The 27,562-nt window shown below is 51.6% G+C and overlaps 1 protein-coding gene across 2 annotated transcripts in view; it reads right to left on the bottom strand.

Annotated features, from left to right (window-relative positions):
- Window positions 1-589: 589 nt before the first annotated feature.
- MORC2 (MORC family CW-type zinc finger 2) overlaps window positions 590-27,562 on the bottom strand; it is a 43,861-nt gene continuing 16,888 nt past the window's right edge. The window contains exons 4-26 of one of the 2 annotated variants that reach the window (XM_062182628.1): window positions 25,559-25,627; window positions 24,939-25,029; window positions 21,755-21,863; window positions 18,173-18,332; window positions 17,952-18,063; window positions 17,382-17,507; window positions 16,770-16,849; window positions 16,019-16,101; window positions 15,708-15,793; window positions 14,556-14,696; window positions 14,305-14,459; window positions 14,072-14,200; window positions 13,116-13,221; window positions 12,679-12,811; window positions 10,744-10,818; window positions 10,282-10,662; window positions 9,595-9,726; window positions 8,753-8,807; window positions 8,208-8,349; window positions 7,861-8,079; window positions 7,681-7,774; window positions 4,250-4,429; window positions 590-3,154 (exon numbers count right to left, since the gene is read on the bottom strand). In XM_062182628.1, coding sequence (XP_062038612.1) covers window positions 3,086-3,154; window positions 4,250-4,429; window positions 7,681-7,774; window positions 7,861-8,079; window positions 8,208-8,349; window positions 8,753-8,807; window positions 9,595-9,726; window positions 10,282-10,662; window positions 10,744-10,818; window positions 12,679-12,811; window positions 13,116-13,221; window positions 14,072-14,200; window positions 14,305-14,459; window positions 14,556-14,696; window positions 15,708-15,793; window positions 16,019-16,101; window positions 16,770-16,849; window positions 17,382-17,507; window positions 17,952-18,063; window positions 18,173-18,332; window positions 21,755-21,863; window positions 24,939-25,029; window positions 25,559-25,627 — 2,927 coding nt within the window. In that variant the 3' untranslated portion in view covers window positions 590-3,085. Of the gene's footprint in view, window positions 3,155-4,240; window positions 4,430-7,680; window positions 7,775-7,860; window positions 8,080-8,207; window positions 8,350-8,752; window positions 8,808-9,594; window positions 9,727-10,281; window positions 10,663-10,743; window positions 10,819-12,678; window positions 12,812-13,115; window positions 13,222-14,071; window positions 14,201-14,304; window positions 14,460-14,555; window positions 14,697-15,707; window positions 15,794-16,018; window positions 16,102-16,769; window positions 16,850-17,381; window positions 17,508-17,951; window positions 18,064-18,172; window positions 18,333-21,754; window positions 21,864-24,938; window positions 25,030-25,558; window positions 25,628-27,562 lie in introns of both variants that reach the window. The other variant, XM_062182627.1, reaches the window with a different exon arrangement.

The raw sequence follows: 27,562 nt of genomic DNA, 5'->3' as shown, positions 1-27,562 counted from the left end.
TGCTGTGGCCCGGAAGGGCAGTGGAGGATGGCCCAAGTGCTTGGGCCCCTGCACCCGCATGGGAGACCAGGAGGAAGCACCTGGCTCCTGGCTTTGGATTGGCGCAGCGTACCGGCCGTGGCAGCCATTTGGGGGGTGAACCAACCGAAGGAAGACTTTTCTCTGTCAAAAAAATTTTTCATACTGGGAATTGGGGGGGGGGGGGATGAGTACATTGTTGGTAGGGGTTGAATTTAGAGGTCTTTTCTGGAATCCATTCTAACTGTATCGTAGAACTCTGAAAACTACTTAACTTGAAAGACACAGTTCTGCTGGTTCAATTCCCAAATGCTCACAACAGTCGGGACTGGGCTAGTAGCTGGGAACTCAATCCAGGTTTCCCAGTTGAGTGGCAGGGACCCAACTGCTTAAGCCATCACCCTCTGTCTCCCAAAGTGTGCATCAGTAGGAAACTGGAATCTGATATGGAGCTGGGATTTGAACCCAGGCACTTGGCAGGCATAACAAGTGGCTTCTTAATCGCTGTACCAAATCCCTGTTCTGTATCTTATATTTTTAATACACCCACTGACATTTACCTTTTAGCAGTTTGTACTATATAAAGAGCCAAGACAGTAAACACACACATTCATCACAGCGTTTTTCAAGTTAGAAATGCAAATGTTATGTTAAATAATACATCCAATCAATTAAATGCTCTGTTTGTTGAGAATAAAGTAGACCCATACAAGCTATTCAGAAACAGGTTCCAAGACAGGTTGAGAAACAAGCAGAAACAGGAGACTGGATGTGTGTGGGCATGCAGGATGGATACTGTCTCCAGGGAGAATCTGAGGGTCAAGTGAGCAGACAGAGCCTTGCTCTTCATGGTCCAGCCTTTCCTATCTGAGCTACCACGTGCATGTGTCACATAAAGAACACACCTGAAAGCCCCCATCTCTTTCACTCTTTGAAAGCCAGGCTTGCTGCTCCTTCTTTCTCATACCTTCGCCCCAAGGACCATCCCACCACAGATAACCAGACCCTCTGCCTCCTCCCAGTCATCATCAAACAGTTCCAAGCAGGTTAGCTGTCCACAAGGGATACCTGGGAAGGTGGGGGGAACCCCTGCACTTTATCTTGCCATTGAGAACAGCAGAATCTGACAAATGGGCTGTGCATCCAGCCCAGCTGTGGTTGGACTGATGCAGCAAGGCACATCCAGCAGTTGAAGCTGAAAACATTGAGGAAATTCAGTCTTCCCGTTTCTGTGAGTGTTAAGGAGGGTGAAGATAAAACAACGAAGACGGTGGAGAGGAGGAAAACCTTCAAGATGGCTTAAAGCCGCAGTAGGAGAAAGGAGGAGGAGGAGGAAGGAGCTCTATTTTACTGAGAAGCAAACAGACTTCATTCAGGAGTCAGAAGTTTTGATTACATGTGTATGAATTTAAAAAGTGAGTATTACCCTCTGATAAAAAGGCAAAATCAACTTCCTTTTAGATTAGAACAGTAGGTATGGGGACAAAAATGGACCACACACTGCCAGGGATGAGCACTGCCAGATGGGACAAGAATCGCCAGGTTGCAACAAACACCGAGACTTGGAGAATCATCCAGAGGAAGAGACCAGGGTCTGTCTCAGTGGTGTTACCCAAAACAGCCCTCTCCCAGGGTTGTGGTTTGGGAAAGTCCAGACAGCACCAGTCTCAAGTGCTCTGGCCCCATGCACAAGTGGGGAATGGGCTCCACCTGCAGTGGGCCAGCATCCCGCACCTCTGCTTCCCAGGCTTCAGCAGACTGCAGAGGGTGGCAGGGTGGCCTCAGCTGGCCCGAGATAGGTAGACGCTGCAAAGTCCCCCAAGGAGGTATGCATCACAGACCAATGGCCTAAGGTCATCGTTCTTGTGCCTTCATAAAACCCAAAGTAGAACTGGGAAGAGCTGGGGAAAATGGAACCAGATTTCTGTAGCCAGTGAAGTGAAAACTCAGCAAGTTTCGCCTTTGTCTGTGACCCTGAGAAGTTGCTTGAGACACACAGCTTCTGGGGCTGTGGCTGGACAGGGCAGGCCCGATGTGCTTCCTGTGGAGCTGCCTCTGGAGTCCCTGTGGCTGGAAGATCCCGGCCCCCTCCTCCTGGCTGCTCCAGAGGTCGGACTGTGAAGGAGCTCAGTGGGGCCCAGCAGAGCAAAGTAGGAAAAGCAGCAGCGCTCTCCAGGTCAAGCAGCAGCACCTGAGGCCTCTGCCAACTCAGCACCAGGGCTGTTTGACACACGAGCCCCTTCCCTGAGGAATCCTTTGGAGTTCATTCAGTGGGCTACCCAGGTCAGACATCTGCCCGGAGTTGGATGTGTCTGTTCCTCAATCTGGGCTCAGGTTAACTGAGGCAGGAAACCACTGTCCAAGGTTTAACCAAGGAAACCATGCTTTCAGACACCTTGGGTGGTGGATGGAGAGCTTGAACAAGGAGGATCTTTCTTCCCCAAGCTGTTGGGACAGTGCCAAAGCCAAGACAACTCTCAGCTGCCTGGGCTGACTTCAACCCTCGTTTCCCTGAGACAGGGGAGCTGCAAGAGGGAGAGCCCCTCCAGCACTGAACCTGCTCTGATCACAGCCCCACTATGGGTCTCCTGCTTCTGAGCCACTAAGGGGAACACCGCTTTGGGGAGTTCTCTGCCTCCCCATCTCTTAGATGACTACAGCGTCCTCTAGGAAGAACCTGGGGGCTCGTGCCCTTGGAGTCTCGCCAACCTCAAGTTGGCACTGGCCTCACCACCATCTTGAGGTGCCAGAAGCTTACACAGCTCAGGCTTGGCAACCTGGTGTGGCAAAAGTGGCAAGAATCTCTGTTCTTTGCCCAAGAGTCACACCAAAAATGTATGGTTTCACAGCAGCCACAGCATCTTGTTTCTTTTAAAAAATAAATATTTATAAACTTAGGGAGGAAGATTCAAAGAATCAAGAGTAACTTTCCCTCCAAAAGCACAAATGTCCCATATGAGTCAAACCAAGGTAAGTCCACCAATACAAGAATGCAACCCCCACCCCCAGGAAGCTGCTGTGTTGAGGGGCAGGTAAGTAGGGGAGCTGGTGCCTGGCTCCCAGCCCTTTAGTCCCCCTTGGTGATGAGGTCTTCGATGTAGGCATCCAGCTCGTCATCTGTGTTGATATCTATGTCCTGGAATAGAGAGGGGCGAAGTTCAGCGGGGGGCTGCAAGACAGCCGAGAGGGCTCCCTCTCCACCCTTCTCAAAGCTCCTGAGGCTGAGCCATTTCCACCCTTCCTGCCCCCCTCCTGCCCCACCCCCACCGGTCAGGCTCCTGTCCTGTCTTGATCACATTCCTCCCGCCCCTCCCCACCCCGCCCATCAAAGCACACAGACAGCACACCCAGACTTCTGCTCTGCCCTGCCTCCACCCCAAGTTCCCAGGTGCCTTACATGAGCTTCCTTCACATACTATCAATGTGCCCACTCCTCTCCCTGCTGTCACTATCCAAGGTCCAGGCCACCACTATCAACCCAGACAATGGGGGACCTCGTCACAGGAGTCCCTGCTTCAAGCCTCCCACCACCAATGGATTAAGGACCACACCATGCTCCTTCAGTGGCTTTCCACGGCTCCCAGTCAGGGCCCACCTTGTAGAGGGCCTGCCACTACTAAGCTCCCCACTGAGGCCTTGAGTCCTGCTGCTCCTCCCTCTGCCTGGAGCACTCATGACCTTCTACACGATGGCTTTCCAGTCAGTCTCCACCCAAATGTCACCTCAGCAGTGCCCCCCGAGCATTCTAGTCAAGGGGCTTCCCCAGTTTACTTCCTAGCACTCCCGTGATTAGTGACTGTCTCCCTCAGCAGCACAGCAGAACCTTTTCTAGCCTATCTGCCTCCCCGACAAATCCCAAGGACATGAAGGATCAACACCCTAAAGGGCACACCCTACTTTCAGGCTACCCAATCCCAACTGCGCATCAGTCATGTGGAAAAGCAAGAACTTCTTTGTTTTATGGCTTGGAGGGTTCTCAAACCAGGTTGTACATCGGAATGTCTAAACAAAGGACAGAGTCAGGTTCAGTGGGTCTGGCTGGGAGGAGACCCAGACAGCCACACCACCTCAAGCCCTCCTGGTCAGGACACTGTGCAGTCAGGGCTGGACCCACACATTCCTGTGAATGGAGAGTGTGGTGAGAAGGGAGGAGGAGGTCCCCAGGCCCCCCGCCCTCAGAGACCAGGTGGTCCAGCTGCAATGAGAGGGCTGCCTGGCTCACCTCCTGCACCTTTTGCAGGAGTGCCACGATGTTGGTCCTCAGCTTCTGCAGCTTCTCCTCTGTCTCCCGGAGCTTTCTCTCAGAGGTGCGCAGGCTCTCCTCGGAGGCCTTGGCCCGCGAATCAGCACGGCTCTGATAGGAATGACACAGGTTCTGTAGCCCCACCTCATACTGCTTGAAGTATTCTTTCTGTCAGGAGGGAAGTTGGAAGGTGAGTATCTGGTTTACAGGGCTCCCCGAGGAGGCACAAGGTGTCTCCAGTGGGCTCCACACACAGATGCCTGGTTTGAAGAACATTTCAGAGAGTGCACGTGGTCTCTCTAGGTCGAGTTGAGAGACCTCAATGCCTACATCTTGGGGCTGCTAAGAGGCTAAAGCAAGATCACACAGGAAAAAGTACTCTGCCAGGTGCTACAGCAAGCCATGAGTAATGCAAAGGGTGATTCTTACCATTCCAGGTGGCCCAAAAGGACAGCAAAATCACTCCCAGCTCAGTCAGGGCATTTTGCCCTCATAACAGCCCTTGCAATAATCCATTTCCAAGTTATACCGAATAACATCAGGACTAAATTCTCTTCTGCAAATATAATAGCAGATCTGGGTAGTAGATATTTTTGCAGTATCAGCTTTTTACTGTCTTCTCTGAGTGCCTGCAACCTCTAACAGTAGCGTAGTAACGTTAACTAGCAGTGTAGAAAAGTAGGGAAACACTTGTTCCAAATGAAATATTATATGGGATCTCAGTGTATAAAACAAATTTAAATAGCATATCTTTCACTTTTCCAAATTTATAACATGAATTATTTATATACCACCAATGATTATGGATTATGGATGAGGCCACTGAGCAGACCCTGGCTGGCCACTGCCACCTCATCAACTCTAGCAATTAACTTCTGTAAAGATGCAAGCTGCCTGGTACTGACAGACTTCCGGTTCCTGTTTTTAAAAACCTACTGGCAAGTATGTGTCATTCACCTTATAATCTAGAACATTACCATAAACTAGGATGGCAGGAGAAACTTCACATTCTGCCCAAAATTGTTACTTCAATACAATATTCCAACAAACTCCAAAGAATTAAAATTTCATATACAATGTCTTGAGAGGGCCACCGTGGTTTCTCCTAGTTTTTTGAGAACTTTTTATTTTGACCTAACCATAATTTCAATTGTTACTTTCTTAAAAAAACCTAATCTGCAGAGTTTTTATAAGGTTTGAAGGTCTGGCAGGATGGGGAAGGACGGCCTTTTACAGACTGGAAAGGACATAATAAACAGACTCCGCTGTGTTCCTGATACCCAGAGAAAGTCCGAGTGGTTCCGACAGTACAACTAGGAGGACAAAGCTGATCTGCTGTGTTCTACCTTCTTTCAGAAAAATCAGCTCTCTCCACTATTTTTAGACTCAAAATGCTCCTGCTGACTTTGAGTCCACTGTAGAGATCCCGCTGTACCCAGGCTCTGCCCTGAGTTTGGCAGCAACTTTGAGCCAAAAGCAACAACAGTGACTGACAAGATGCCAGGCAGACCAGCCAGCCATTGGTTCCTCCTGGGATTTGCAGAGTGGCTGTAACCTAAACAAGGGCAAAAGTTGAAACATGGAGCTTTTTGTGAAGCCGCTGTGATGACTTGTGCCACCTTCCAGCTTTCTCACCAAGTACCGTACCCTCTCATCTCACGGCAGGAGCAGGGCAGCCTTGGGTGAGAAAGACATTCACTTCTCTAAGTCTTTTTCTCTTTGCCTCCAGCTTCATTTCACTTTTTAGAAAGTAGAATGGAGATAAAACCCCATGTTTTTGTCTGGCAAACTTTACCAAGCACACAGCTGCCACATCAGGGCCTGCCATCTTGAATACACTAACTCTATACAGTTTCCATTCCAGTCCTCTTTAGATGCTGTCACCTAGAAAACCTAAGGTATTCCTACCACAGCAACATCCCACCTGAGGCGATGACTCCCAGTCCCCGTCTCTAGCTCTGGCCTCCCTCTCCCTCCAAGTGCCAGTCCCCAATCTCTCCCTGCCCACTGCACATTACTGCATTCTGCAGGGGGACACAAACAGGGATTTGGTGATGTCAGCCACGCCTGTGCTCGTACCTCCGACACAACACAATCTCAGCTCCTCACCTTACTCCTAGTCAATGGCTTTGCCAGCAACCTCCAAATCTCACAGGCCTGAAGCACAGGGCAGCACACGGTCTCTGCCACCTTCCTGTCACCTATGACTTGCTTACCGTCACGCCTAGTCTGTCAACAACCTGTGATACACTCCTTGTATCCACCGGCCCATTCCCATCACGCCGCCTCCCATTTCCAGTCCCTCATCTCTGACCTTTACAAGTGGACCGGATTCCCTGCCCCTGCATCACCCACCCAAACACGCTGCTACCAAAGATGCCTCATTAGCAGCAGCAAAACTGCACCCCTGGGCCCAATCAGCCTGCCACCTACTGTCCAAATGAACCTTTACTGGAACAAGCCCTGTCCTCACCTTTACCTACTGTCTGCGGCTGCTTTCACGTTCCACCAACAGACCCGAGCAGTTGCCACAGACTACAGAGCCCACAAACCAGAATTTACTTGCTAATTGGCCCTCAATAGAAAAAGTTTATTGACCCTACCCGAGGCATCATTCAGACTGACAATTCCTTGTGCTTAAAAACAGCTTGCTGGCCCTCCATCTTAGAGTTCAAGCTGATGTGACTTCAACCAGGCATTCAGAGGCATCACAGCCTGGCTTTGTTTCCTTCTGCCCTACCAACCCACACAGCCTGCTGCCCTGACTCCCCGACCTCTGCTCACACAAGTCCCCTTCTCCAATACCCTCCCGTCCCTTACACAGGAGCACTGCTGAAGCCCAGGTTTTCTCTAGACTGAGTTGCTCTCTCCCCATCCCCCACCCTGCGCCAGGCCTCCTCCCAGCCACTCCCACCACACTCGATTCTCTCAGCTTCATGGTACCTCTTACTGACTCTGAAGTTATTCGTAGGCAGGCCCTTTGGCTGCGCACGGAGAGGCCCAGCAAAGGGAGGTGATACATCAAGATCTGCTGGGCAGATCAGCCGAAGCACTAAGTAAGCTGCACACATGGTGAGCTGCTGCATCTCCAAGAGTCACATTTTAGACACTTTAAGCCTAAGCTCTGTGGTTGCCTGGGACAGGTTTATTCCACTTTGCATGGGTATGGGAAGAGGGATTTAGTGATGTCAGCCACACCTGCTGTCCCAAAAGGACTCCGTTGCTAGCACCTGTGGTAGACAGAGTTGGCTTTCCGCGTGCCAGCGTCATATCCAGCCATGCCATGTTTTCTCTACAGCAAAGTTTCCTTTTCCCTTCTCTCGGAAGAAAGGGAAACTGGCTGAGGTAGGACACCTGGCTGAGCTCCATCACTACAAGGGAATGTGGGTGTGCAGAATCAAATGTCAGGCCAGACTCACCAGAGGAAAAGATATCAGCTCATCTGAATTCATAGCACTCAGCTCCTTCTTAGAGATGGGGAAACTCGGAGGCAGGAAGTAACGTAAACAATTCCTAAGCAACAAAGATGAGGACAGCAGTTCAGAACGGAGAGCAGAGAACTGCTGCTGGCCCAGAGCAGGAAGACCAAAGACACGCACCTAAGGATCTGGACGAGCAGGTCAATGGTCTCGTGGTTGGTGTTCGGTGCCGTGGTGTCGGGCTCAATGCGGATGCACTCGGAAGTAGAGGGCTCTGCTACAGCCTGCTGGGCCACCACCACCTCTTCTTCCTCCCCACCCAACTGCTGTGTGTCGGGGCTCTGGTACTCGGGGGAAGGGGGCTTCATCAGTCGCACATCCTCACTGCCTTTCTCTACCCTGTGGAGGACACAGAGTTTTTAGCCAGCTGTCCCGGGGTTCCCAGGGTGGGCTGCAGCAGAGAGCCAGGGACACCTCCTCCCCCTGGCTGACTTCTGCTATCCTGGCCTGCGAGAAGGGGGCATTACCAGCGGTCTCTCGGTGTTGTGTCTGTGGGCACGTAGTCAAACTTCACCTTCCACCGCACCGCATGTTTGCCTGCCTCCACGGCTGTGACACGGCCTGTGTACCACTCCCTATTCACACGCACCTCCACATGTAGGCCTTTATCTGAGAATGTAGACAGAGGCACACATCAGAAAACAAGACCAGAGCCCCTCAGCTCAGCCAGGGCTAGGAGCCAGAAATCCCTAGGTGTGCGCCTTCATCACACAGGGACAAGGAGCCCGGCCACCCTGTTCTCCTCCCCCACTTCTCATGAGGGTGCTGAAGAGCAAGAGGATGAGTGACTGCCAGGGGTGCACACCAACAAAAGTGTTAGAACCAGCCACGAGGGGGTGCTGTCTTCACAATTCTGCTTGGGATTAGACTTGGATCCACTGGTACATAAAAACCCAGGCCCAGGAAATAACCCCCCCAACCTCCCTCCCCCAACAAGTCTTCAGGATTGAATTGCTGCTTGCAAGAGGCTCCACGGCTTCCACAGGCTGCCAGGGCCCTCCCCCAAGCTCACCTTTCTGAGCCCTCTTGAGGTCAGCCGGGTCCTCTTCCCCAGCACTGTCTGAGAGCTGCAAGAACAGCAGTCTGTTAACAGACTCTTCAGGGGTCCCCAAAGAGCAGACTGCATTATGGCCAGCCAGGATCAACAGTCATCACCTTCATGTCCATCATTTTTAAAATTTTTATGTATTTGAAAGAAATGAACAGCCAAAGATTTCTCATTTGCTGGTTCATTCCCCAAATGCCTCCAACAGCCCAAGATGGACCAGGCCAAAACCAGGAAATAGAAACCCAATCCAGGTCTCCTATCTGGGTGCAGGGACCCAAATAACTGAGGCATCACCTGCTGCCTCCCAGGTGACATTAACAGAAGGCTCCAGTCAGGAACAGAGCCAGGACTTGAGCCCAGGCCCTCCAGCAGGGATGTGGGCATTCCAAGCAGCACCTTCGCCACTGCACCAAATACCTGCCCCCTCCCCGACGTCTTCTGATGCTGCAGTTTAAATCCCTGAGGGCCATGCTCTGCAACCACTGGCCCAGCCACCTTCTGCCACGTTTATAAACAACAGAGCAGGGAAGGGACAGAACACCACGGACAGGGGAGCAGAGCAATCTGAACCTACTGCTGTGAATCAGCGTGACTTCAGGTCTGCGCTCCCAGCCGGTCTTACTCAGGAGCCTGCCTGGCATCCTGCTGTTTCTGGTCGTCCGTGTGACAGAACTTGGAGACCAACCAGGCCTCCAGAAGGCTTGCGTTGCCAAGATCACCAGAGCCGGTGCAGACGGCTAGTGGGGATGGGAGGGAGGTGCAGGCCCTGGGGAGCGAGGTTCTCAGCGCCTCCCCTTGACACCTACCTCACTGGAGTCCTTCTTTTCCTCCTTCACTGCAAATTTGCCCCGCTTGCACCTCTCCTTCTTCCTCTCGGCCTCTTCCTCGGCTTCGTCCTCATCAGAAACCCCAAGGCTGCGCTTCCGACCAGGGGTAGCCTAGGACAGAAGAGTGAGAACGTGAGCCCTGGAAGAGCAGCAAGATGTCGTCTGGTCTATGGAAGCTGCTTGGAGGGGCCTGTTAGTCACTCAGTCCCCATCAGACATGACATGGCACACACATCAGCACCTCCTGGTCTCGGAACTATGAGGGCCTCTGCTCAAAGCTGTCGCGGGTCAACCTGTCAGTTCACTCCCTCCTAGCCCGCTTGCCACGGTGATCTGAGACACACCCCCACTGCCACAGCCCACGAAGGCCATTTGTCACATGACCTGACGTGATGCCAACCGATGTGCACACTGTGAGAAGCCAGTAGAGCTGACTCCAGTTCATGGCAGATCAAAACTCTAGGGAGCAGAGAAGAGCTCCCAGACAGGAAACCAACTTGCTCTGTGCCCCAAGCCCCTTAACTGTCTAGACTCCCCCTCCTCAGGGAGGAGGAAAACCGTGGGGTCAGTGATCTTCCCAAGGCTCTCCCTGTACAGCTTTGAACCCATGCAGTTCCACTCCTGCACCACTGACGATGGGCTGGGGCTAAGAGGAAGACATCTCACCGAGGACAGTTTAGCGGGTGGCTCTGGCTTCTTGACCACTGGAGTCCTGACAGCTCGGGGAGCAGGGACTTCCCGAGGGGTCTTCGTGTTGGGCAGTGCAGACGGTGGCTGTGGCTGCCCCACAGGGGCAGGCCGGGGCGCGGTCTTGGCCAGAGTGTTTGTAGGCCTTCGAGGTGCCTCCGGTGGCTGGAACACCCTGGATGTACTGGCCTCCTCCCGGGCTGCTACAGCAGGAGGCTTCGGAGCGCTGCTGGCGACAGGGGCCCTTCGGGGCTGGCCGGCTGCTCTGGGCTGTTGCAGAGATGGAGGTCTGCTTGGAGCATTCTTGATCACAGCAGGTAAAGGGGGCGACCGAGGGCGCTGAGGTCTACGCGCAGGTTCCTGCAGAAGGCCCACAGAGACTGAGTGCACTGATCCTCTCAAGACACCTAGCAAAGCCCCTCCCACGTCCCTGTGTTTTACCTCAGTGGAAGGTCTGGTAGTCACTTCCAAGGGCAGTTTCTTCAGGTCAGCTTGGGAGCGGATAGGTGTGGTTTTCTGCAGGGCAAATATAAAGTCTGCATAGCCTGGTATATTCAGGCAAACTCATCCTGGACCTACTGTGTCTGGGACATTGAGCAAATAAAAGAAAAAACCTGGGGGGCCAGCGCTGTGGCGTAGCAGGTAAGGCCACCACCTGCGGTGCCAGAATCCCATATGGGCACCGGTTCGTGTCCCAGCTGTCTCACTTCCAATCCAGTTCTCTGCTATGGCCTAGGATAGCAGTACAAGATGGCCCAAGTGCCTGGGGCCCTGCACCTGTGTGGGAGACCCGGAAGAAGCTCCTGCCTCCTGGCTTCTGATCGACCCAGCTCTGGCTGTTGTGGCCAACTGGAGAGTGAACCAGAGGATGGAAGACCTCTCTCTCTCTCTCTGCCTCTCCTTCTCTCTGTGTGTAACTCTGACTTTCAAATAAACAATTAAAAAAAAAACTTAAAAAAAAAAAAAAAAAGAAAGAAAGAAAACCTGGGCCTAATCCTCTTACAAGACTCTCATTCTATTGGGGAGACACAAATTACACAAAACTAACCCATCAGTAAATCATAGGACACTGTGTGCCTAATCCGGCAACTGAGAGACTAAGGGGAAAGCATCAACAGACTGAACTCTTACAAACAGAGCCTAAAAAGCTGGGCCGGGCCTGCAGACTGGGAGAAGCCTGGAGGATGCCAGAAAGGACGGCAGGATTCAGCAGACAGGGAGGCTCACAGAAGCACTACAGGGCAGTGAGAGCCCGTCCGCACAGGCGCAGCAGCCAGAAAGGGACAGGTCTTTGCAATAAATCAATGCGCTATCACAAACATGTCTCAAAAATACTACACTACTAGGGGCAGTGCTGGGCATAGCTGGTAAAGCCACTGCTTGTGGCACCAGCATCCCATATGCTTGCAGCACTAGAATACCATATGGGCGCCAGTTCAAGCCCCGGCTATTCCACTTTCAATCCAGCTCCCTGCTAATGGCCAAGGAAAGAAGTGGAAGATGGCCCAAGTGGCTGGACCCCTGGACCCACGTGGGAGACCACAAAGAAGCTCCTGGCTCCTAACTTTGGGTTGGCTCAGCTCTGGCCATTTGGGGAGTGAACCAGTGGATGGACACACTCTCTTTCTAACTCTGCCTTTCAAAAAATAAATCTTTTTAAAAAACTTCACAACTAAAGTAATAACAAAATAGAAATGTAAGTGGAAAAAAAAATTCTAAAAGAAATATAAGTGGACACATTGAAAAACTGTCCAATTTTAAAAATGGAAAAGAAATTAAATTATAAGGTACACATATCTTTGCCAATAAATTTGCAAAAATATTTAAAATTCTCATATACTGCTAGTAAAGAACAGAAATCAACGTTTGGAGGATGATTTGGGAATAACTAAAACCATTAATTTTCAAAATCCTTTTACTCTTTCAATTTCACTTCTTAGAGAATTACCAAGAAAATAATTATGTAGTAGAAATATATATGTATGAGTGTACGAAATATATGGCATGATCTCTATATTTCTATGAAAAATGTCTCTATGTAATCATGTATATGATGTACACAAATTCGTAAGAAGTCAGAAGGCTATACAGTTAATGGTGGTTGCCCTTAAGGTAGGAGTTGATTTTCTGCAGTTTTTAGATATTCTGAAAGAAGTAGATCACTTTGAAATACCTTTTAAAACAGCTTTTAGGTTTTTTTTTTCCTTTTTCTAAGAATGAACAAGGCATACCTGAAAAGCAGTGTGCTTAACACAGAGGCTGGGGCTGGGATGCCTGGTGAGCAGCGGTGAAACAGCATGAGAAAGAGGGGAGTCACGGACGGGCACCGGACCCTGGGCACAGGAGGGCTCTGCCCAGGGACCTCGGTCCACATACCTGGAGGGCCTCCAGCTTCTCCTGCTGCTGGCGGATTTTCTCCGTCAGCTGCTTCTGCTTCTCCTCCTGTGTTTTCAGGTCCTTTTTGAAAGTCCCCAGGGGCACCTTCTGCTTCTGCTCAGAAGCCTCACACCTGTAGCAAGACCATGGCAAGCAGAGTTCCAGGCAGGGCGGGATCCTCCTCCCCACCCAACTCATGCCCCTTCTCACAAGAGCAGCCCCCCGAGTCCTCACGGCACGGAATTAATTAGTATGCACTGCAAGCCACGTGTCTAGTCTTGGCACTTACTACGAGCAACAAAACAGATGTAGGGATGTAAGTCTTAGCCTTAAGAAGTGTAGTGGGTTATCCACCTCAAGAATACAGGGATCAGTGGGAAATCAGGAGGGGGGCAGCAGAGAACCACCCACAATTCCTTTGCTAGAGAAGTGCTCACCGGTCTTGCTCAGGATCAGGGTTCATGGAGCAAACCCAGGTGTCAGGGTAATCTTTTTCCACGGAATTCAGCTGGAAGGGGAGGGTCCTCCACTTCAAACATAAATCTGTGACACAGAAACACCCACATGTCAGTAATACCCATCAGCTATTCACGGCCAGGCCCAAAGCAGACAGTCCAAACATTCTATGCAAAGCTCTTCACTCTGGCTCCAACTCTGGCCGTCCTGACAGAATTATATTTCTTGGGGCCGACGCTGTGGTGCTGGCATCCCATATGGGTGCTATTTGAGTCCCAGCTGCTCCACTTCCGATCCAGCTCTCTGCTATGGCCTGGGAAGCAGTAGAAGATGGCCCAAGTCCTTGGGACCCTGCACCCACGTGGGAGACCCGGAAGAAGCTCCTGGCTCTTGGTTTCGGATCAGCGCAGCTCCAGCCATTGCAGCCAACTGGGGTGTGAACCAGAGGATAGAAGACCTCTCCCTCCCTCCCTCCCTCTCTCTCTGCCTTTCCTTCTCTCTGTGTAACTCTTTCAAATAAATAAATAAATCTTTAAAAAAATAATAATTATATTTCTTCTCAGGGACAGTGATTCCAGCAAGGATAGAAGCTTAACATCATGGACCCTTAGTACACCCCAGACTCTCTCCCTCTAGTAGCAGGATCCTGGCTCAGTCATCTACAGCAGAAACAATGTGGTACCAAACCAAGTGAGCCTGGCTCAGTCACAGCATGAGAGGCCTGGGAGGTTAAATGATTTTCTGCCTCATTCAATCAAACAGGAGAACTCAGCACAGACTCAAAAGACTGAGCTCACAGGGTCAGCCCTCTACTTGCATCTTCCCAGCAGGACCATCAGTTCATGAATGCCAGTCAGGCCGAGTGCCAGCACAGGGCCACGAAGAAGGCCAGCGACTGAGAGGGACAGTCAGGAGGAGGGCTCCAGCGCTGACTCACCACACTGGATGGTGGTCGGGATTTCCATGGCTCTCCGGCGTTTGTAACGCAGCTCACTGGATGGGGGCTGGTTCCAGTTGGCAGAGAGGTAGCCAAACTCATCCCAGAACTTGATGATTCCTCGTTGGGCTAGAAGGCAAACACCCGCACATCATGTCGGGCGCTAGGTCATGAGCCATCTTAAGGCTGGAGGTGAAGAGAAAGGGCATGGGTGCAGAGGTCAGCCCCATTACCAACGGCAATGTCCTTCCAGTACTGCGCCAGGTGCTCGCCCATTGCCCGCAGCAGGTGTCGGTACTCCTTAGCATCCGCAAAGTCCTGCTTGTTGTGTGTGGGCTCCAGGACCAGATAGGGCACATCAACGACCCCCACAACCCCACCGCAGGCCCTGCAGGGAGAAAGTGGACACAACTCTGTAACCTCGCCGGCCGGAGCCCTCGCGCCCTCCACTCTGGCTGGAAAGCTCTCCTTGGGAAGTACTCACATGCCCCCTTCCAGCTGTGGCCCCACTTTCTCATACATCTTGATCAGACGGCTACAGTTGTAGATGAACATCCCGTCCAGGTACCGGTGTTCAATGTTGACCCCAAAAACGAAATTCAGCTCCTTAGGTTCTTTCAGTGCTCTAAGAAGAAAGAGAAAGAACTTCAAGTGGATCCACCCACGAGCACACAACACCATGGTGATTAAGGTACGTTAGGCTTCAGCGTCAGACAACGTTCAGCAAAACTGCATCTCCATTCCGTGCACAGCCTGTCAGAACTGATAGGAACACAAAACTATGCAGCGGCTCTAGGCATCACTAATTAAAAGCACACAACTTTGGCTTTTTAGTAACAAGACAGGGACGAATCAAAGTAGGAACAGATTACTGTGAAGCCGCTGCTACAAATCTTTGCAGAGTTAAGTGGCAGAATAAACATAAAAGTACCTTCACACCTTCCCCAAACTCCACTAATACGAAAGTCATTTGGAAAAAAAAGAGGCAAGAATTCACAAGAACATGTGACAGCCGACATCAACAGATGCTGAAAAGCAAATGGAGGAGCCGTGGAATGACTCAGGCTGACGTAACCTGGAGCCTGAATCTGTGGCCAAGAAGAAGCAAGTCGGTAAGTCAGGCCCCGGAGCCTGGAGGCGCCAGACACGGAGGTGGGACAAGTGCTCCTTCTACGTGGAAAAGTCTGTGAAACTCAACCTCCCAAGACAGTCCACATTTGTAACCAGTGATGGGAGAATGAACTGGAATATATATAAGACATAAAAAACTAAGAACAGATATCCCCAGGGGGTAGAAGCATAAGGGACTTCCAGATCGCTCTTAATGTTTTGTACTTTTCCAATTTTATACACTGAGCATTCTTTAAATGAAAAGTGGAAAAGAGGAAGAGAGAAAAGGTGAGATGGTGCCAGTGAGGACTGCGAGGGGCTCAACCTGGTGTCGGCTCTGCCCTGCCTTCTCCTAGCTCACGGAAGAAGGCAGTGCTCAGGGTTACTCTTTCTCCTGCAAGGCCATTTGGCTGAGATCACATGAACAGCTTTTCAAAGCCATCTGGGTGACAGAATGGCAACCTGTCAGTCAACAGGGCAAAAGCTACACAACTCTAGAAAACCGCAAGACAGCCCCGGTCCTCACCGCTGCTTGGCGTCCTTGATCCTCTTCTTGACATCGGCTTCTCTGCGCAGGGTGATGGCCGTGTTCTGGACCTGTCGTAACATCACCTGGACAAGGACACCAACATCACGTGAGAGGAGGAGGCACCCTGGGCCACAGCAGGTTAACATTATGCCATCCCATCTAAAACTTCACAGCGTAACTCACATGGATGTACATGTGAGCTATCATCAGTAGGGGCAAACTCAAACGCTGTGTCACATGTCACATGACCAGGGCTTGTAATGCCAGAAAAGCTGGAGAACAGCAGCCACATGAGCCTGGGGCCTTACCCTGGAGTCCCGGGTGAGGTCTCCACCCAGGCGCACTTCTAATGTCCGAGCTTTGCTCTCTGCCTCCCGGGCCTTCTCTTCAGCTGAAATACAAGAGAAGCCATAAGGCATTCAAAAGCTCAGAACCCAGTCACCCCTCCTGGATCCACAAAGAAGCTCCCCACTGGGCATGAAATAGGCGCATCATCAAGGGAAACGAGCCATGGCTAGGGAGTGCCTCGGGAGCAGCCTCCAGGCCAAGCCTGCAAAAGTCAGTGCACAAAGGGAAATCTGGCTTTCAAAAATATCACCGAGGCCCCAAGGCAAGCAGGCACTATTTATACCTGACACATGCTTTTCAAACTTTAAACTTTAAAAATGGACTCAACAGATCAAAACACACACGAAGCAGGCAGAGCTAAACCCTCAGCAGGAGCTGGGAACTAACGAAGCCTTCCCCCTCAAGGAGGGGAGAACTGAGACGCGCCGGCTGCTTTCTGCCCTGCTCTCAGGAAAGCCAATCCACAAGCAGCTGAGCCAGAGGAGGTGTGGGATTCTTCACCTTGGGCAAGCCAGAGTCGACAGTTTTAGACAAAGCCCTCTACATGGCTGACGTGAAAGCAGTCTGGAGAGAAAGTGCTGAGGGAATGGCATGTGGGCAAAGGGCTGGGACAGGAGGAGAGCCTTGTCCCTAGAGCCCTGCTTTGGCCACAAGAGCATCCCCCCGACAACCCCCACCCGATGCTCTCCTCCTGCACAGGGGTGGCCTTACCAATCCGAGCTACATGCTCTGCCTTCTTCACCTCCTGCTCTGCACGGGTCTTGAAACGGCTTGACGTGTACTTGTACATCCTGGACAGTGGAAAACGGAACCTGAGGGCCCGAGCGGCAGCGGGGCAGGCGGCCAGCCCCAGCTCAGGAAGCTCCCTGTCTTCCTGCCTGCTCCCACGCTGTGCTGTCCTGGCCCCTCGTGATGAAACAAATCCAAGCCTATCTTGGCAAAAAAAGATTCAGTTCCTTTGTCTTCTTGCCCCCGACTTCCTGCTCTGTCTTTGACAAACAATCTCGCTGTTCACCAGGGTGTCCTCAATCCCGTGGCAGAAACAAACCTTAGGAAGAAGCCCGGGCCTTTTTGTGTAGCAGTGTCTAAGCGCCCCCGGCCCCAAAGCTGAGAGACTCAGACAGCTTACTGTGCCATGCAGGACACCTGCCACGTACCAGAGGCACCCACAACCAGCGAGCTCAGCCAGCCAAATGCCAGAGCCTGTCAGCCACGTCTGCCCTCCTCCAGGACCGAGAAGTGCGGTGGCAAAGCACAGCCAGCACTGCTGGAGCCTCGCTCTCACATCGCATCACTCCAGCTCAGGGCTGGGCAAGCCTTTACCTGGGCTTGTACAGGCAGCAGGAGAGCCTCTTGGTCTGCACCTTGTGTCCGTGAATGAAGATCCTCATCCGGGGATCGATGTAGAGCACAGCCGCATAGGCACGGAACGAGCGCCGCTCTGGCTTCCTGGAGACACAGGACAGAGAGAGCAATGCCACCCACCCACGACAAGCAGTGAAGGTCCAAGAGTGTCTGCGGGCCCTCCACTTTTCCATCGCCAACCTCAGCTCCTCCTGCAGCCCTCACAGGGTGTTCCTTCCACAAGGACACGGCATGCTACCCCCTCACATCCCGTCCAGGGGGCCCCCAGACACCTCACTAGGGTCTACCGCTGCCTGACCGTGGGGCCCTGGGCAAGGCCGCAGTTTCTTCTGGAGTCAGAGCAGAGGGCCACCAGTTTTTCAGCTTAGCTGAGGATCTGCTGTCTAGGAGACCTGAGCTCTCGACTCCAGTAGCTCCATCACTCATCCCCCCAAGAGAGATGCAGGGACTGTGCCCTCCTCTCTCCTTGAAGGCACCTCCAGAAAGAATGGCAGCAGCTGCAGGCCCCGCCCTCCCAGGCACACTCACGTGCCCTCTGGAGAGGTCTCTGCCATCTGGATATCTCTTGGGTTGGAGATGATGTCCAGCTCTGGCTCTCCATTATCCATGAGTTTGAGATTGAAGATGATCACCAGTGTTCCTGGGGAACAGAGGTCCTTTCATTCTGGCAGGTGCCCTGGAGCATCTCCACCCCACTCAGGGCTCTGCAGCTCCAGCATTCTGTGGGCTACCGCTCACAGCCTTCTTACCGCTGACCCCAGGAATCTTCATGAACTGGGACATCACTTCCTCCTCAGTGCGGAAGGGAGAATACTTGTAGATGAGTTCTGTCTCGATGGCAAACTTCTCCACGTTATCTGTGACAGGTTCCCGGGTCCGCGAGTTCCAGGTGGGCAATGGGACGATCACCTTCGGGGTGAGCACAGACAGGCAGTGAGGCAGGCCTTTCCCTAAACCGTGCAGCTGTCCTGGCCCTGCCCACAGGGGCTCCACACTAGCCAAGGCCCAAGCTCAACAGCCTAGCACCAGAGGCTCTCTGGCCTCTGGCCTGTCCCAAGACTCAGCCTCATGTCACCACTTCCTCTCAGGGTCCTCTTATACCTGGGCAGGGGGTGTCTCTGCACGGTAGTGCCCTGTTTGGAATGCCCTTGGCCATTTTTTAAAATACTTTGGTAAAAACGCTACTCTGACCACTAAAGACAATACACTAGTGAATGTGAAGATATACTAACATAACCTACATCTCTGCAGCCCCGCCCCTAGGTATGTAGCCCAGGAGACATTTTCACAGGAGTCTTCGCCACGTTCATGGGAAATGTAAACTATGAAAAAAATATGCATGATTTTCAAATTTTTTTCCAACCAAACTTTTTAAATTCCATTTCCCCACAAACTTCCTGAAGTACTCTTCTATATACTAGTATAAGAACAACTCAAATATCCAACAGAGTGGTAAGACTCAACTACAGTGCATCCACAATGGAATACCATATAGTAATGAAAACAAACACACATACAGCAACTAGCATCAACATGGATGACCTCATAAACACAGCGTAACTTACAAAATACCAATTAAATGAGTTCACGTATGTAAAATTCAAAAATAGGCACAACTGAAGTATGAATTAAGGACACACACACAGGTGACAAACTACACTAAATAAGGGAATGACCATCATAGAAGTCACCTGAAGGTGGTTCCTACAGGGGCACAGTGAGGGAAAGATTACACAGGCGACTTCTAACACCGATCTATAATGGGGGCTACATGGGGCATTTATTTATCATTATCTTCTTCACTGTATAAATACTTTAATACACTCTTCTACACATATGGGGCTTCATTTTACGTCCAAGTTAATGTTTGTAAAAATCCTAGTCTTTCTTCAAAAACCCCACCTCAAACACTGCCTCTTCAGAGGCCCCACTGTTCTCCTTCCCATTCCCTGAGCGAGCAGCCGCTGCAAAAGGGATTCCCTCTGGACAACAAAGGGATTGGGGCACCCCAGAAGTTCAGCTCAGCCGGCCCACCCTTAGGAAAAAGGAACTGTGTCTTAACATCTGCCAGGGTGAGAGACTGTTAAGGAGATCGGAGGCATTTGCTGGATCCTAAGAAGTTTCGTGCTGTTAAGTATTCAACCCCAAGGCTGGCTTGGACACATTCCTCCTTGGCCGAAAATGATCTGATTTTGAAATCTTGGCTGAGTTTGCACTAGAGTACAATCCAAAACAGTGACCTTCTAGCACCAAGTAAGGAAAAAAACCGCAACCTAGCCTTTTCCACCAGGGCAACTGAGTTCCATCTGTGCTCCGTGGACTCGTACCTCATGTGCCCATTCTTTACCACAGTCCCAGGTGACAACACCGTCACTCTGAACCGTGGGCATTCACTCCCACTGGCATTATCCCTCCTCCATTGCAACATCGCTGCTTCAGTTCCAACACCATCACTACACTTTTGGTTTTCCCTGTACCTTTCTGGACACCCCTTGGTGTCCTATGCCACTTTCTCCTCCCACTGACCTTTAGTTGTCGGCCTGCCTTAAGCCTCGTCTTGCTCTACACTCGCTTGCCACCAAGAATCCTGGAGTCCAACTCCAGGCTCAGAATTCCCTTTGCATATCCGGAACAAACTCACGCATCCCCTCCACACCATCCCTCCTCCATTTTTCTCTAGCAGCTCACCGCCTCCAACTGCCACCCCAGAACCTTCAAGTCGGCCCTTCTTCTCCCTTCTCCAACCCCTCCACTGATCAGTCACAGCCCACATCCTGAAGAGGGGTGACTCCATCTCTTTCTCTCACTTCCCAACTCCAAGTTCTGCTGGGACCTCTCGACCAGTGCACTCCAACACCCCCGATCTTTCCAATATAATCACCACACAAATAACCACATGGACCTTTTTAAAAAGAGAATTTGATCCTGGCACACCCTTGCTTAATAAAGTCCCACTCGCTCAACAAGCCCTGAGGTCAAGCCTAGCCCGGCCTTCCCTGCGCTCCAGAAGCCAACATGTTTCTTCAGGGGACCCCACTGTAGGTGCCCTCCCCAGCCCTCAGGGCCTTGAGTAAGCTGCTTCTGCCGACTTGGAACACCCTCCCCTGACCACATGCAGTCCTTTATTAAGGAACACACCCCAACACCTCGGCCCAGGCCGCCCTCTCCTGTCTCTTCTGTCTTACCCTCTCTGCAGATACGGCCCTTCTCACCCTCCAAGGGTGCTGAAGGAACCAAGCTACCACATCGAAAAGGCAAACAAACGCACTGGCTTGCTAAGTAAAGATGGCAGGAAAAGACAGCCTGCCATTCTCTGCATGAACCGGTCTGCTGTGACACAGGCTCGGATCCAAACAGGGCCAGTTCAAATCTGGGCGCAGCCAACTGAGATGAATTATTCTCAGACTCTGAATTCAGCTATCTGCTTACGTGACAGCCATGGATTTCTTTCTACAGAACTTCTCAGGCCCCTCGCAAACTCTAGCCTCCATTTCCCACACATGAAAAGAAGATAGAAGAGGTAAGAGTCCAGTCTGAGGAGGCTGGCCAGACCGCAGAACACCCCTAATCCCCACAGCGAAGGGGCCGGGGCTCACCAGAAACGCTATTCGGACATCTGAGCCACCAGGCCGAAGAAATCAGCTGAGTGTGTGTTTAAGCCTCCACAGTTAATTACCGAGATGGCTCACAGTGAGAGTGCGCACTCACGAGGCCTGCCTTCCAGCACAGCAGTCATCGCTGGGACTGCACAGCCGCCAGTCCTGCAGTGAGACCACCGGCCAGGCGCCGGGCAAGCACAAGCTCACATTCAAGCTTCCCTGCCTCCCGACCTGGCCGGGCCCTGGAGGCACCTGATCTGTGGCTTCCGATACGGGCGGTTATGGCAACACATTTCCTCAAAAATAACATGTGCTCACAGCACATTCCACCAAGTCACCGTCAGGGGCAGAGATGCCGCCGTTCCTATAATTACTGCCAGCTATACTCACCATGCATAGTCAGGGAAGCCCAAAAAAACAAGTCTCTATGGTAACACCACCACCCCCCACCCCAGATGGAGTTCAGATCTAGAGGAGCTGCAAATCCAACTCTTGGTTCCTGCCACTTGACAGTCTCATTTTCAGAAATGAGACAGCTGCTCTCTGAAGTACTTTGAGATTTTGCTTCCTCTCACATTAAGGTATCTGCCTTAATCTCTCAACCAATCCATCCAACCAGCTAATCCCAGGACATGGGGCACGTGCTCCAATCCTACAACTGTGACGCTGCAAACGACCCATGAAAACCGTCTGGGCAGAGTCAACAAGTACGACCACAAGGACGGGACCCACTTCATCAATGCCTTCCTCTTCGTGGAAGGTACGAGACAGAAAGAGGCAGGTCATGGTGTCTTCCTTCTTGGTGAAAAGGATAAAATCCTTCCCAATGCGCATTGAGCCCCTGAAAGGGAAACAGAAATAGATTACTCTCCCAGGGATTCAAAAACTCATGTGAAAAAGGAGTAACCCCACCCCGTGCCTCTGGAGAGTTCTCCTAAAGGCCTCCCTCGGCCCCAGACCCTGAGCTGAGCTCCACGGCTTTCGTCCTCCACCTATCTAACACTCCTCGCTCTGCCTTCCCACTAGTCATCTCTTAGTCTTAGTCTTCACCTACGATCTTCTCAGTCATACTCACTCAACACCCAGGACCCTCAGCACTCTCTGGGCACACTCACCACCGACCAGAGAACCAAGTTAGTCTCACTCCCAGCTTTCTGTTGCCTCAAAGCTCACCAATTCCACTGCTGCCCTGGGGCTCCAGGTCCATTCCAGCCACACAAGGGCTGATGAGCCCCGACTGTGCCATCAAATGGAAGCCCCATCAAGGGGAGAGACCAGGGCCTTTGCTCCCAAGGCCCCTCGAAAAAAACCCCAAGAGTCCAGGGCTCAGCCAGACACAGGTGCTATCAAATTATAATTCTTGACCACGGTGTTCACGGAGGCCTGCAACTGGCTCCTGTCCTGTAAGTCTTCTGGTTCAAAACTGTTTTGCCTCCTCAAGCTCATTGTGACACTGGCAGGCCTCTACTTTTGGATGCAACTGGTTTCTGGGAACTGTGCCTGGAAGCTAATTTCCACAGGCCAAGAGTCTAAACGCAGTCCACTGCTTCCTTCCTCTGTTTTGTGATGTTAAACCATGCAAGGAGCAGGCTGGGACAGGCCTTTGCAGACAGCAAGGAGCAGGGCAGTAGCCCACAGCACCACGGAAAGCTGTTCACTGAACAATGAGCTGTTCAGCGCCTTTCTCCTGAATAGCTTCTGGGGTTTACGGCTATTATCTCATTAGTCCTCATAACACCCCAGGGAGATGATGGAGGGGGGAGGCCTCATTACTCTCCTCTGTGTACAAATACAAACCAGACTGGCAGGCCGAGCATACAACTGAATGCCCTGCCCTACTTCCTCACTCAAGAAAACCCCCAAGACACCATCCAGAGATGTTCCTGGAGCTCTCAGCCCCGGTTTCTCTTTCTCCAGGACCACAGGTGCTGGCAAGGCTCTTGCCCCTTGAATTTCACAGTCCTCCCTCTTCCTCAAGCTTGCATAGCAAAATGAGGTCCACGATCTTGCCTTCTGTCCAAGCCTGCCCTTGCCCTAATCTGGCAAAAATTTCTATGTGCCTATTGTCCCCTCTGTCTCTGATCCTGACCGCAGGCCCTGAATAGTAAGACACTCCAAGCACCACCTCTCCGCTGGCTTCTTGCTTCTCAGTCCCGTTCTCACCACAAATCCCCTCCTCCAGGAACTCTTCGGCTTGTGGACTGGCTTCAGAGTGGGCGCACTGTGTACTCTCAACACTAGGTGGCTCCATGTCAACGCGAGCTTCACAAAAACTTTCTCCCAAAATACACTTAAAGAGAACACTCAGCTTCCGTAGCTTCCCTCGCTGGTCTTCTAGCCACTTTCAGAGTCACATTTCTGCTCCTGAACCTCACTCATTAAGGGAGAATGTCAGAGATCAGAGCTCCGTTTTCCAGATTAGGAAACACACGTTCAGAGGGGATGAAACAGCTTGCCTGCAGCCACAGAACTGACAGGACCAGGCAGGAGGAGAGTGATCCGAGATCCTGATAAGCCACGGTTCCAGACTCAAGGAGACCTCAGTTACTGGTCTTAGATCCCCTGTAGCAGAATGCCTTGGAGAAGGATCTCAGGTGATTCACTTTACCTATGAAAAACACAGATCCCAGAGCCCTCTGGGGCCAACTGAATCAAGCCAGAAATTGCCACGGAAATATCAAAACAGGAAAAATAGAATTAGAAGCCTGAAACCAAGCTAGGGACTCTCAGAGCAATGATAGCATTTAATCCTTAACCTACTTGGTGTACGTGATAACCTCAACTTACAAAGGAGGAAACCCAAGGCCTACAGAAGGAAGTCAACGACTGAGGTGAGATTTGAACTTCAGCTCGTCTGAGAAGAAATGGACAGTGACTCCAGTTCTGCAGACAGAAAGACCTGGTTTAAATACCAGTTCTGCATGCAAGCATCTTTACACCTCGGGGCAAGTCACTTCATCCCTGTAAGCTTCCATCTCTTCATCAGAAAATGAGAATAGTGGCACCTACTCCTCACAGAGCCACAGTGAGGCTCCAATGAAACCATCCTCGTGAGGTTTTTATCAGTTTCTAGCACATGGTAAGCATTTCTTAGTACCACTTGGTTCCTGTCCTGAGAGAGAAACTGCAAAGTCCAGGTACCGGGTCCCTGACTTCTCCACACTCACAGTACACTGCACGTGAGGCCCAACTAATGCGGCTGACAGATTAAATCCTCACCCTCTCTCAAACAACACAACACGTCTTCAAGGCGAGACTAGAAACATGACTCATAATTCCATTTGCACAAACTCCAATTCCACTAAATCTTATTCCACCCAAAGGTATGTACAGCTGGAAGTGAGCACTTCAGAAATAGAAACCTTTCTCTTGGGGCTTCACTCAAAACCAGAATAACACATTCCAAACACTAAACAAGTGGGAACCAAGGGCTGAGAAAGAAGCCCTAAGGGACTTGGAGACATTAGGTGGGTCCCTACTTTGCAGGACATGTGCATGGAGACAGTGCCCTAGGGAGAGCTAGCCTGAGCCTCTCCTACCACTCTGGATCCCCAGTCCTGGCTACAGGTGCTCAGCTAACACTGCTGTCCTGTGAGCTGACTCCCCCAGCCCACTATCTCAGACACATCCCCATCCCAGGAGAGAACCACTCCTGCCCTCAACCACAGGGTCAAAGTAAGAATTCTGACGGGAGGAGAGGCACAGTCCTGGAGCCACAGCCAACGGCAACCTCGGCCTCTCCCGTCCCCCCTTGTTCTGGATGTTCCTGTTTTTCAATGTGTGCAGCCAACGCAGCTGGACAACAGCTGCTAAGCTACCCTCAGACCACTGCTGTTCCCGAGTTACAGCCAGGGAGAGCAGGACAGCGGCACGAGACTCTGTTTTGAGCCCTGTAACAGGCTTCTAGTATACCTACGATTTTAGCCCATTCCCATACTGCCCGATCTGGGTGGACTCCGGCGTGCGTTTGGCCGACTTCCCAAACTGGATCACACTGGCAGCATCACCTGAAGTGACAGACACAAAACAGAATGAAAAGTCCGCATTTCTTTCCCAGGCTACTCAAAGAGGCCTAAGCCTTGTTCCATCCAAGTGGGGTTCTGTGTTGCTAAAATCCTTGCTCTGAGGAAATTCAAAGCCATGAGGCAAATGGAGGCAACCCTTCTTGGCCATCACTGTGGCCTGTTGCCGGATTACGGTGAGAAGGCTGGACAAGGTCTCTGCAGTGCCGGCCCCAGGATGCAGTGCAAGCTGGTAAACAGGGTGTCCATGTACGCAATCGGACTGACTTCGGGCTGCCTTTCAGCTCTATCCCCCACGTCAGGACAAGACCAGGCAACTGTGCTTCCATGAGTGGAACTAAGCCCAGGATGTCGCAACAGACTTCGCACTCCCCAGCTGGATCTTCCAGTCGTCACAGTCGGCCATCAGCCACACAAGTTTACATAAGCAGTTTGCAAAATAAAGGAGGTTCCCTCCCCCCAACCCATAACACATGCCCCTCAACAAAGACATCTCTACAATCTAATCACTTACTTGGATCCATTCCTGCTCCATCATCCAAAAAGCAAAGCATAAATCCTCCTCGAAGATCCTCTCGCCTTTCTGTAAAAGAAGTAGCTGCCATTACTGGGCTGTCACCCTCCAGAAGGCGGCAACGTGGGTATGATCGGAAGCTGGAGCAGTGTGAAGCTGAGTTCAAAAGTCAGGTCAACCCTAGCTGCTTCTTCCACCAGCCCCAGCTAGTAGGAGTTAAGCTTCCGGGCCCTCGAGGGACTGAATTCCCATCAAAGGTTCTCCAATGCTTTCTAGGTCACCATAACGCTTGAGAGAGTCCATTAGGACGGCAGGAGCTGCCTGGGCCAGCATCTGTAACACCACTGAACACGTATGCGCGTGTGCCCAGTGTACCTCAGCCGGCCTTCTCCCTTCTGCCCGCGCTCCTGTCACTTCTGCCCTGTGCCGCGGCTCTCAAGCCACTGAAGTACTACGTTGCGCCTTATCAACACTGCTCAAACTCAACAGGGTCTCTCCTTGGTGAATTAAGTCTCTGGCAGCCTTCAGAGACAGTGATCAAACCAGACATGGCAGAGGCACAGTGGTGACAGCTGCTATCTGAGGACCGACTGTGTCTGCACATGCCCAACCCTGGCTAAGTGCAGTTTCTGGGCCATCGGTATTCACTATCGCATCCCCTGCGAAGCCATAGGTCATCAAAGGGGCTCTCCCCGAGTACAATGGCACGAGGCGATGTGAAAGGCGCCTGGTTCCCAGCTGACCTGCCTAACTGGAAGAAGGAACAGTCCTTTGTCGAGAAGATCTACAGTGGCCGTGGCAGGGTTTTCCGGCCAACAGGAAGGGAGTGTAAGACTCTGGTTGCTGTGCCAGGAACTAGAGAACTTCCTCTCTCGGCAGCTGTCACTTGCAGCAGTAAATGGTAACCCAAAGTGCTCTGGGTCCAAACAAGTCATAGAGAACGGATTCCCAAACGGGCAAAGGAGCTGTACAAGTTTCCAAAGTGACTTTATGTTTTGTTTCAAAGAGCAGGGGCCAAGGCGCTGGGGGAGAGACTAAACACCTGCAACAGCCAGGGCTGGGCCAGGCCGAAGCCAGGAGCCCAGAACTCAACCTGGCTCTCCCACATGTGTGGGAGAGACTCAACCACTTGAGCCATGACTTGCTGCCTTCCAGGGTGTACATTAACAGGAAGCTGGAATCGGAAGCAGAGTCAGGACTCAAACCCAGGACCCAGGCACGCAAACATGGGATGCGGACATCCCAAGCAGCACCTTAACCAGTGCGCTAAATGCCAGTCCTCAGTCTTTTTGACACAATGATGAAGACTGGGTAAGAAGAGGAGAAACCGGCCGGCGCCGCAGCTCAACAGGCTAATCCTCCGCCTTGCAGCGCCGGCACACCGGGTTCTAGTCCCGGTTGGGGCACCGATCCTGTCCTGGTTGCCCTTCTTCCAGGCCAGCTCTCTGCTGTGGCCAGGGAGTGCAGTGGAGGATGGCCCAAGTCCTTGGGTCCTGCACCCCATGGGAGACCAGGAGAAGCACCTGGCTCCTGCCTCCAGATCAGCGCGGTGCGCCGGCTGCAGCGCACCTACCGCGGCGGCCATTGGAGGGTGAACCAATGGCAAAAAGGAAGACCTTTCTATCTCTCTCTCTCACTGTCCACTCTGCCTGTCAAAAATAAAAAAATAAAATAAAAAAAAAAAAGAGGAGAAACCAGTCTTGGCGTCACAGAAGGGCAGACATGGGATAGAGAAGGAGATGAGGCAGCAGTAGAGGCAGGGGATCTATGCAAGCCACCCACACTAAGCTCCCCCGTGTAGATGCTATTCATAGCCCTCTGCTTATCACGAGGGAAAACGCAGTACTTCTACTAAAAGAAGTCAGCCTGTGGAAGTTATATAGGACAAGTCCAAGCCTGCTTTGGAGCCTGACCCCTAACAGATGTTTTATAATGTCCTCCATGCTGCAGTTCACTAACTCTGTACAACTATCTAAGCTGACAAATCAGTTTCAAATGCTCTTT

The sequence above is a fragment of the Lepus europaeus genome, chromosome 23 (genome assembly GCF_033115175.1).
Source record: "Lepus europaeus isolate LE1 chromosome 23, mLepTim1.pri, whole genome shotgun sequence".
In the NCBI taxonomy this organism is placed as follows: domain Eukaryota; kingdom Metazoa; phylum Chordata; class Mammalia; order Lagomorpha; family Leporidae; genus Lepus; species Lepus europaeus.
The sequence above is the reverse complement of the archived record's forward strand: the minus strand, read 5'-3'. Positions and strand labels throughout refer to the sequence as shown.